At 40.2% G+C, this 11,741-nt stretch overlaps 1 protein-coding gene and 1 pseudogene across 3 annotated transcripts in view; one reads left to right on the top strand and one right to left on the bottom strand.

The window, feature by feature from the left end:
* Nucleotides 1-1,932: 1,932 nt before the first annotated feature.
* LOC120047113 lies at nt 1,933-5,385 on the bottom strand (annotated as a pseudogene).
* Nucleotides 4,592-11,741, top strand: part of LOC120047092 (ubiquitin carboxyl-terminal hydrolase 10-like) — a 37,043-nt gene continuing 29,893 nt past the window's right edge. For 2 of the 3 annotated variants that reach the window (XM_038992642.1, XM_038992636.1), the window contains exon 1: nt 4,592-4,711. In XM_038992642.1, the coding sequence (XP_038848570.1) occupies nt 4,607-4,711 (105 nt within the window). In that variant the 5' untranslated portion in view covers nt 4,592-4,606. Of the gene's footprint in view, nt 4,712-6,378; nt 6,634-11,741 lie in introns of those variants that run through there. The other variant, XM_038992646.1, reaches the window with a different exon arrangement.

Raw genomic sequence — 11,741 nt, 5'->3', positions numbered from 1 at the left:
CCTCCACCCTGAAAACAAAAATAGCATTTCAGGACAGACTAAAGAAACCGATTTGTGCTTGCACACATTTGACATTTTCATATGGCATTTAAGTTGAGAACATAAGAACAGTATGAAGAGGTGATTGTCTTTTGATGTGGTTGGTGGAACAAGAGAATTCAAAGTTCTCATAATCCTCTTAATGAACAGGAAGTTGGACTTCAAATACACTACACAATGTAGATGATTATGAACATGAATTCTATCACATCAAATATGCAAAGTGTCACCTGTATATATTACTAACAGGTTACACACCTGACTTAAAAATAGGAGGATCCTTTTTTCTTAACTATGAAAATGAGTAGTAACTGAACATTCTTGTCTGTGTGTGTGTATGCATGTGTGTGTGAATCATGAAGTGCAGTGTTCTGCCATCGTGTGCGTTTTGACCTTTTGTCAACTCTCTTTCTGCGCAGTGGTCCATGTAGAAAAGTTGATCAAGAGGCTCCATAATTGGCCCCTAGTTTGCCAAGTGGGGACCAGCAACACACTACTAAGCTCTGTGCGTTCCAAATGCACCCATGCTACGTGCTCTAGCAGCCAAAAATGCATTCCGTATGTCAGAACATGCATCTGCAGATCCTTAGCCAAGTATTATTTGCCATTTTATTTAGTCAACTCTCCCTTGTTTTTGTAAAGAACCAAAAAGTTGACTCCTGCTAACAAGAGCTAGAAACAATATTGATTGAGAAGGTCATTAACCTAGATGGAGGAATAAATGTGCCTGTACATATGCAAACCGTACGTATAGCTACAGGAAGATGGGGCACAGATCAAGGTGACATCACAATGATGGCAAAGTATTCCCTTTAATTATTTAGTAGAGGAGATCAACTACTGTTCATGATCTGAGTCACCATAATCCTATGTAAATACAGGTGTGTGTGTGATGGTATGCATATTTAAGTAGGTTATGGTGTCAATGCTTTTCTGATTCAGTTCATCCAATCTCTGTAAACCCATTAAGTTTTATTTCTCTTCTCAGAGGGAGAACATGCTGCCTGTTTGTCATTGCGGTCTGAGTGAGAAAGTATGCACACGTGCATGCATGTGTTGCTATTATATTTAACAGAATGAATCTCCATTCTGTTAAATGATTATGGTGAACTCTGGAAAGAATCTGATATTGAGGACGTTTCAATTGTGTAACATGTGACCAAAGTAAACATGGTTTGATCTCACCTTTCTTTCTGTACATTCTTTTCTAGAGATGCTTGAATATTTTCTCTCAATGGCAAGAGGCTGAGGTTTATTTTTGTACATTGTTCCATGCAAATGTATAGGTCCTTCTCCACTACAGAATCTAGAATAAAGGGATTCTATAGTATACCGTAACAGATTATTGTATTTTTATTTAAGATACTAATTAATGTATTTAATGTCTGAAGCATGCCATATATAAAATATATACAGTGCATATATGTGATTACTTTGTACAAAATGTTAACAATATGTTTGTAAGCCAAGGCATTGTTTTGAATATCTGGAGCATATCTAATATTTTTGTTTATTTTAGCATGCAGAAAACTGCTATATATTTTAATTCTGTTAAATATTTGATGTAAATAGTTTGAAGATACCTTGTGTTTTATCATTTAGGAAAAGAACTAACCATGAGCACTTTTGCACTCCTTAAAATTGAGTGGGCAATGGTTTATTATTTCATTTGAGATGCTGCTATGACTAGTTTTGAGCAGAAAAGCTGTATTTTTAATTAACTTTCAGCCAAGTAGCAATAAAAATTTATACTGTGAAAAACCTGGGCCTTGGTGCATTTCCCTACCTTCTGTTCCCCTATGTCTTTCTGATGATAGTGTTGGCCAGACACTGTCCTCAGAAACACCATGGATTTGCTTCTAGCTGCATTACAGAAACCATTTCAGAACCAAATGGAAGAAAAACAAGATCTTTATTGGATCAATTCAGGTAGATCACTTCCGTTAAGCAACAGAATCGGCGGAATGAATATACCCCTGATCTCTTTACTCTACACCAATAACGATTTGTTTTCAGTCCCACAGACAACTATTCTTCAAGGTAAGATGAAGATATTCTTGGCAAGAGGGTTCATGAGGAAGAGAAATACATCTGTTTAAGATTTTTGACACTGTAGATGTCTCACATCTGTAACATTTAGTAAAACAAGTGTGCACGTTTTTAAAACTTATCAGAACAAAATTGCTCTTTGTACAGTTCAACACTTTAAAAAAAATCAATCACAGTTCATATAAAATGCACTAATATTTATAGCTGTTTGACTGAATTTGATCTCAACCCTAGATTTGTATCCTTTATATTCACAGTGGGGGTGAGCAAACCTGTTATAAGTTACCATCTTCCATTGCTCTCGGTCTCTTCATCTCACGCACTGCCCTGAAAGCACGGATGGCCAAGACCATCCGAAGATGAAATCAGTGACTCCAAGCACCCGAAGAGGCCTCCAGCGATGTCTGCTCCATTGAGTGCACACGCAAAGCCCTGATGCCCTTTGCTCTTGTAGAGCGCTTCCCTCTCCGTACAGATGGGGTTGTCGTAGGTCTCCTGCAGCTTGATGAAGTAGAAGGCCAGGGCAGGGATGTAGCCCAGGCCGATCAGGAGGTTCACCAGGGCCTCACCCAGCAGCACAGGGACTCAGGACCCCCAAAGCCAGAGTGATGCAGAAATAAACCATCAGAGCCCCTCCACAGGCCATGCTGAAGATGTATGGAGGCAGCTTGAGCAGCTCCTTGACCCTGTCTGTGTCGGCTCCAGTGAAAGCCTGTGATCCTCCATAGTAGTACTGGTAGAGACCCCGGTAACCCCCGGAGTTACTGTAGGACACTCCCGAGCAGATGACTATCAGCAGGTTTACACAGATCTCCATTATCTGGCATAGAACAGATAAATTCATTATTTATCATACAGTAAGAGTCTCGGGGGGGAAGCGAGCTGAGTTGAAGGTCAAGTTATACATTTCACAAGAGAGGGAGGATTATGCAGCTAAATTGAGGTTGATCCGAGTTCAACCAACACTGCCTAATGGAGTGATGGTTAATTTCAGTGGAAATTCCACCTCAGAACATACAGTATGCCATAGTGTGAATTAAACATACATCATGGATGAACAACCAATTTGGAGAAAGAAACCAAATACAAAAACTCCTCAACGTTGAGTAATACAGATATAATACAAAACTCAAAGACCCTGTACCCTCGGAGAGGCCTGGTCATGTGGTTGGTTAGGTCATTCGTAACCTACCCAACTACATTCCTACTACAGGGGTGTAATCATTAGTCCAAAACATTTCGCAACGACCATCGTTTACGCCCAACAAAAACAAGAGTTTCTATTGCACAAATTCAGGTAGGTCCCTCCCCAGTTGGTTCTGTTTGGTCCTGGGATTTATTCACTAGGAACCGATCAAACAAAACAACGCCTACTACACCATACCAGCGAGATTCACGCACAAACAATTCTACCACAACAACATTTCAGGTGTAAGTTGTTGCTGTTTGTTCTTTAATTTAAACATGGCTTGTTGTTAAGGCATATCTGAGGTTGTACAGAGCCTGATAGTATTTCCCCACAGATGGAAATGTGTAAATTGTTACCCAGAAATTTGATATTGAGCTAAAAATGGCTGCGTTGGACAAAAACACATTTACTTGAAGAACAGTGCAGATGCAAAGTTTGGTAACAGACTGACAGCACAAACTGTAAATGTGTTTTTGTAAAAATAAAAAAAAAGTAGAAATTAAGTCATCCTTGTGCATAGAGTTGTACAGTATGGTTTGTTATGATTTTACAATGATTGTTTTTGGTTTTGCATATATTCTAAAGTGAAAAATCTGAGTTTCTGTATCATTCTGTTACTGTGGAATTGCCAATGCCCAGGATGGTAACAGTGGAAGCAACTCTGACAGTCAGATGGTCTCTTACGCTCTCTGTTGTCCTTGTTGACTACTGCCTCTGTGGTCAGGTGGTGGGTCCTTGTGAGAGTGGGGTGTCATATCCCGATGTCGGTCAGAGTAGTCCTTCTCTCTGTCCCTCCTGTCATCTCCAGAGCCCTTCTCATCCATTCTGCCGCTCTCTCTCTCTTTGCCTTTCCCGGTCTCTCTCTTCATGTGAGGAGCTTCCTCTGTCATGAGTGCGGTCCCTCTCCCTGCTGTTGTTCATCCCTCTCCAGGTATCTTCTCCTCTCTGGCATTGTCTGGTCTCTTGGCCACTTCTCTGAAAAATTATTAGAATGAACATTGCCACGATCAATTGAGTATTAGTGTAAAGGTGTCATACACCTTTACACTAGAGAAGCCCTGGGGCAGGGATGAAACCCGAATTATACAATATAGTCTGACTGTGACCCACGTCCTGGGCGGTTCTTACCTTACCAGGCAAAAACTGCCCAGGAGAAACCCGCCAAAAACCCACCCTTTCTTTCAATTGGCTCCTGGATGCTTATCTTTTTATTGTCTCTTGGCTATTTCGTCATTTCGTCGTACTACACAGGGTGTAGTACCGTCCGGCGACACTGTGATACAGCTGCCCAGTGTGAAGCATTTCCCACGACTCACTGCGACCCATAGAATGAGGAAGCAGCCTGGAGCCAATAGGAAGAGACGCATCCAGGAGCCAAATGAAAGCGGGGCAGGTTTTGGGGGTGTTTTCCCTGGATGGTTCCAACCTGGTCAGGTAAGAACCGCCCTGGATGCGGGTCACTGTCAGACCCAACTCTAATGATACTGTGATGATTCTGCACATAACTGAATATACATTGAAAAACGTCAAACAAAAATGCTGACAATGACTCGCAACCTGGTCTCCGAGCATTTCGTATTATTCTGTACGTAAATCTAAGGTACTCCATTTAGTATGACGTTTAGTATGGTTACATAAAACAGATTGTTACTTATGGCAAAACCGAAAGTATAACGTGAGCGTCTAGCAACCCAAAGGTCATAACATATCATACGAAATGGACATCCACAAATTAATACCATACGAAACATAATAACTGGTGTGTCTCGGATTTACGTACAGAATAATACGAAATGCTCTGAGACCAGGTTGTGACTCGAGGGCAGTAGGCAAGAGGCAATAACGTTTGTTAGTATATTTGATGAAGATAAAAAAAAATACATGCATTTTCATGTTACCTGTGACGAATGATAAGGCTCACAGGTATGCTGTTTGTTCAAGCGAACCAAACATTGACATAACGAATTCATGAATATAGAATAAAGAAATTAACAATACCTCTTAATTCTGGTTCTTATCTGGATTCATTTGTGCGAATGATTGTATTCTTTACGTCTTTTACTTTTCCGGTATCGTGGCACTTCTTTCGTTTCCAAGCTCCTCCCTCTCACCTGTACGCCCTATAGAACTCCACCCCTACTACCAAAGCAGCATTCCGAGGGCATGGGACAAAGGGGTGTGTAGTGTCGGTGGAAAAAGTGGTGTTTCAATTGAGGAAGTGGCAATGTTGCTGGGGATCAGACATGTCCTGTGCAAGTGAGACAGGTTGACTGTTCCGGGGTGAGAGCAGCGCAGTAAGTGTCTTATGCTGATGCGGTGATGAAAGTAAAAGATAGGATGGTGGGCAAATGGTGAGGGAGCCTGAGAGTATTTTAATGTATTTATTTTTTATTTAACCTTTATTTAATAACTAGGTAAGTCAGTTAAGAACAAATTATTATTTACAATGACGGCCTACCCCGGCCAACGCTGGGCCCATTGTGCGTCACTATTGGGACTCCCAATCACGGCCAGATGTGATGTAGCCTGGATTTGAATCAGGTACTGCTGCAGTGACGCAGTATTTTAGACCACCTGCGCCACTCGGGAGCTATCCCTGTGAGTAGTAGGGATTTGAACAGTTTAAGCTTTAGTAAGGTTGGCTTCTAGGCGTTTATTGCTATGGTCATAACAGCCGCACAGATGGAGAGTAAATCACAGGAGATTGAATTTGTAGTAGCTGCAGCAGAGAAGTTTTTGTGTTAGATTTTAGTGCAGAATAACTACAGGTGGTTTTAAGAGAAAGGGTTCCAGGTTCCCAGGCCGACGGCTCGGTTGGTGCCAAAGTAGTGGGAAGAGGTGTTTTCTTTTTTCCTTTGTAATCCCCCCACATTTCCCCTTTAAAAAAAAAATATATTATTATTATTTACAAATGTGCATGGATGGAATGTTGAAATAGCAGTAAATCTTAGTTATAACAACACAATCGGTCTGTCCTAAATAATATATAGCTGACAGCTCTTTTAGCTCCTACTCAAGCTGTCAAACGTTCACTACTATACCCTCCTACCCGGACGTAAACGCACGCGTTCCCAGAGCACACTAGCCATCCGCGGCGCGCGCAGGCCAGAAGCAAGGAGGCGAGACAGAAATGGCGGCGACGGCGGGGGAAGCAGCGTGATATGATGGAGCAATAAAACAACCTAAAAATACAAATGTCAGTCCATTGTCGAGAAAATGAAAAAGATGTCAAAATAGGCCGTCTTTTGTAATAATTATTACAAAAAAAACTACCACCTTCCCCGGAGAACGTCCATCTTCTAATTGGAAAAGAGAATCTCACAGGGAGCATGGCTTCTCAGAGTAACGTTAACCAGGTAACGTTAACGTTAGAATTCTTCACGCTGCTGATACGTCTAGGATTTTTAACTGTTTCACATTGACATAAGATTAATGTAAAAGTAGTCTTAAATAATGTTAAATTTGTAGATGTTTCTTGTCCGAATATAGTGGTGAAAAGTGTGATGAAATTGCTTGCTAATGCTGCCCTAAATAGCCTATTTCCCCATTGAAACACGAGCATGGTACAGGCCCGAGGAGCCTCCATTCAAATTAGCGAACAGTACTCGAAGTAGGGTTAGCTGAATCTAAAAATTGGCAAAAATCGTGTGTGCACGTTGTGTTGAGAAAATGCCACATTCAAAAGACTCCCAACAGGTGTAATTTTCCGTTGACAATTTGTAGTTGTTAAATAGCTGCGTGTATGTGCATGGCCCACCTGCTTTGGCTGATGCGACAGGCCTGTTTGATTTTCATAACTATTTGTTAGCTAGCTTAGCATTTAGATATGAGTGAATAGTAAAAGTGCCGACGAGTTATAAGCAAGGTATTAATACAATTGTATATGGTCAAACGTAAACTTTGTAATTGATTTGTCTGGCCAGCTAACTACCTAGCTTAATATAGCTAGCTGGATAACTAGCCAGAGTTCGTGCGGACGCAGGTGGTGTGGCTAATGACATAACTGCTAGCTACAGTGGGCCTGATCAGAAGGGGTTTAGGTAGATTTTCGAATCTGAACCATTCGGGATTCTGCAAACGGTTCGGAACTTGCGCATTGTGTACTCCGTTTTTGATGTCCCCTTTAGAGCACGTAGCTAGTTGTGCTTCTTTCAAGGGAAGCTGACTCATGTGGACAGACTTCCATGATCTGTTTAGATTTAATGACTTGTCACGGCCTGAAGTCTAACTACTAGCTAGCTATATATCTTACATTGAAAGGTAGCTAGCTATATCTTCTGTCCAGGTATAATAACATTAGTCAACTAGCTAGATATGGCTGCATACATCCATGTAGCTAGCTTGCCTGCTGGGGACCAGACTGGTGAATTTCAAAATCCACCAACCTATGGAACAGCTGTTATTAATTATGGAAATGGTCATCTATTTACAAGCTGGAATGTCCAATAAAATACAATTTGAACCTACTCTACCAGTTGTCTGCGTGGGCAGGAATGAAACTATAATATATCCACAAATTATTATTAAACCAACTTTTCAAAGTGCTGGTAGTGTTATTTCTCGCATGAACAATGCATTTACATGCACGCGACGCATGTATACTTGCCACGCTCCTGCTCTTGTTTACATGGTTTTGCGCATGTTTCAGGTGATAGACATCTGAACACACTACCAGCATTTTGAAAAGTTGGTTTAATAACACTTTCCTGTCGATATATTCTCATTCCTGCCCATATAAGGACCAGCCACGCAGACAACCGGTAGGTTCAAATTAAATTGTATTCAGCATTCTGGCTTGTAGAGGACGTTACCTGAATTAAACACTGACGTTCCAGACCTTGGTGGATCTAGAAATTCACCCATCTGCTCCCCCAGGCAAGTAGTTAGTTAGTAGTGCTGAGCGATTTAACATACATGTCGGTTATTTTTCATTTTTAAACTAATTGACCGATGTCGGTAAATTATTTTAATTCAAATTTTAGTTTTTTTTCTTAGCTCAGTTTCTGTAGAGAAATCGGTTCAAGTCTGAACTGTGTGACATAGTAGGGAGTTGTAGTTTAACAGGCTAATATTCTACATACTTTGGCGCTGAAAATGTGCTGATTGACTACAATGACCATTATCTATTGTGCGCCAGCCTACTTTTCCGGTCTGTTTTGAGCACTGAGCTATAATAAAAACGATGTGGAGCAGACACGGAGATTAAGCGAAGAGTGTGCGATCAAGAGGGGTAGAAAGCGGTTTCTTCAAGGGGTATCTACCTGAAAATACATGATCTAAGTGATCGATGGTTGATATTCAAAGTCAAAAGTATGCCTTATTTACTTTGATTTACTACTAAAATAGTTATTTTGTCAGATAGCATAGGCAGCAGATCTATAGCGATTGATGACTTGGATTGAAATAGTCAAGAGTATTTTATTGAATAAATGATGGTTGATAAGTAGTAATAGACAGTCACTTCCATTAATTGTTTATTTTATTCTGTTACAGTATTCAACCCGCATAATTCATAGTGCATTTAATGTCCCAAAGAATTATCGAAGATCGTGAGTGTTTTTTAATAAACAAAACAACTGACCCCAAAGCACTAAACACGCAGCACTACTAGCTAGCGATGTTATAAATATCATAGCAAGCTAACAGTTTCGCTTCAAGCTAATATTCTATCATAACTATTACAACTTTCCGTTGCTAATGTCTGCTTGCTAACTAGGGTTGGCTAGCAGCTTAGTTTGCAACAGGGGTTCTCAAAGTGGGGTCCGCTAAGATATTAGCTTTCAAGCTGCAACAACAAACATCTCTGGCACATGACAAAATATGTTGATTGCTGGAAATTAGCTTAAACTAACAAATTCTCTTTGATGCCAAGAGACGGCCCTTTAAAAATGTTCCTTCCCAGGGCCCAATACATGTTTCATCTGACCATGCAATACCGAAGTCTTAATAAAACTCATTGTGAGCTAATTTTGATCAAATTCGAGTTGTGTTCTGATTATGAGGGAGTCCCACATGAATTTACTGTCACAAAAGGGGTCCCCGGCTGCAAAAAGTTTCAGAACTCCTGGTTTACAATGCAAGGAATGGCAGACGTTTCAAATGTGAGAGTATGATATACAGTGTCTTCAGAAAGTATTTACACCGCTTGACTTGTTCAGCATTTTGTTGTTACAGCCTGAATATAACATTTATTGAGATTTGTCACTGGCTTACACACAATACCCCAAATGTTAAAGTGGAACTATGTTTTTACATTCATTAAATGAAAATCTGAAGTGTCTTGAGTCAAGTATGGTGAAGTTATTATTACACTTTGGCTGTTGTATCAATACACCCAGTCACTGCAAAGATACAGTCGTCCTAACTCAGTTGCCGGAGAAGAAGGAAACCGCTCAGGGATTTTACCATGGTGACTTTAAAACAGAATTTAATGGCTGTGATAGACAACTGAGGATGGATCAACATTGTAGTTACTCCACAATACTAACCTTACTGACAGACTGAAAACAAGGAAGCCTGTACAGAATAAGAATATTCCAAAACATGCATCCTGTTTTCAACAAGGCACTGAAGTAATACTACAAAAAATGTGGCAAAGCAATTCACTTTCCATCCTCAATACAAAGTGTTATGTTTGGGGCAAATCAAATAATATATATCTGAGTACCACTCTATATTTTCAAGCATAGTGGTGACTATCATGTTATTGGTATGCTTGTAATCATTTAGAACTGGGGAGTTTTTCAGGATAAGAAAGAAACAGAATGTATCTAAGCACAGGCAATATCCTAGAGGAAAACCTGATTGTCTGCTTTCCACCAGACACTGGGAGATTAATTCACCTTTCAGCAGGACAATAACCTAAAACTCAAAGCCAAATCTATATTGGAGTTGCCTACCAAGAAGACAGTGAATGTTCCTGAGTGGCTGAGTTAGTATTTCAAGCCGATTTAAGTCAAAACTATGGCAAGACCTGAAAATGGTTTTCTAGCAATGATCAACAACCATTTTGAAAAGAATAATGGGCATATATTGCACAATCCAGGTGTGGAAAGCTTTTACACTTACCCAGAAATGCTTGCAGCTGTAATTGCTGCCAAAGGTGATTCTAACACAGAAGTCTCTGTTCCTGGAGAGCTAACTTCCAGTAAGTTTTCACTCCAACCCCAGTTGAAACTAACTTGATTAATCTTATCAACCAGATAATTATTAGAATCAGGTGTGCTAGATTAGGGTTGGAGTGAATTTTCAGGGCGGTAGCTTTCCAGGAACAGGGTTGGAGAGCACTGTTGTAACATGCATTGACTTAGGGTGTTGAATACTTATCTAATCAATATGTTTTACAAATGTTCACATTTTCCTTCCGCTTTGACAGAGTATTTTGTGTCGATCGTTTACAAAAAATGACAGATCAATTTTAATCCCGTTTTTGTAACACAACAAAATGAGGAAAAAGTCAAGGGGTGTGAATACTAGCTAACTAGTTAGGCCAACAAGAAATGTACTATTAGTAATCTGTCAAGGTCCATGTTTGTCTAACTACTAAGTGTTTTTAATCCTACTCAACTATTTTCAACAATTATGGTTTATAGCGATGGCCAAGCTTCATAACTAGCTTACTACCTAGCTAGCATGCTTGCCCATCAACAATTACAATACAGAGTCGGCCTAAGCTAGATGTCAAATTCCCATTGTGCCATAGTGTCCACCCCACCAGGGCTGGTGAACGTAAAATAGCTGACTGGCTAGGGGTTGAAGATTAGGTGCATGTGTGAAACCGTGTATATCTCACTGAAGGGCTAAATAGTAAACCATTGATCTAAGGGAGGTAGTTTTGTTCTGAGGTATTCTGAGAGGGTTGTTTTTGCACCTGAGGTCATGTGTCCACTGCACTACCATTTTATATTCTTAATATAAGGCTCTGGTATCAGGGATTGAGCGAAGTGGCATTGAATGCACATAAGGGAGACACTCATTTTATGATTCACAGTAAAATTACATTTCACACTATAAAATGTCTCAAGGCATAGAAGAAAATTGATTGAATGACAATGCCCATTGCAGAGAATTGAATGTACCTGCAATGTATGGGTTGTGCACAAGGAGCAGCAGAAGCTACATCTTTGCTTTATGACCCAGGGTTGCTCGATTGAAGCAAAGGGTAGAGGAATGGTAGCTTTTGGACACCGTTCCACACCACAGCAGTGGGTTGTCTGAGAGTTGCGTACCAAAGTCATCACAACATTTTCTAAGTTAGTAAATGAGTGCTAGGAATCTTCAGCTGAGTAAATGTTTCCACGTATTGTGGACGTCAAGCATAAAATGGTTTATGGGCCTGTATAGTTTCTACCTAAGTATATTGTACTGTGTATTTGCCCATATTTTAGTTTTTCACAGTTTCATTAGTTGGTGAACAGCATGGATTTGGGAATGGTGGATTGTCTTAATGTCACATGACAAATGT

The sequence above is a fragment of the Salvelinus namaycush genome, chromosome 1, assembly GCF_016432855.1.
Source record: "Salvelinus namaycush isolate Seneca chromosome 1, SaNama_1.0, whole genome shotgun sequence".
NCBI lineage: Eukaryota > Metazoa > Chordata > Actinopteri > Salmoniformes > Salmonidae > Salvelinus > Salvelinus namaycush.
This window is presented reverse-complemented; position numbering and strand designations above follow the sequence as displayed.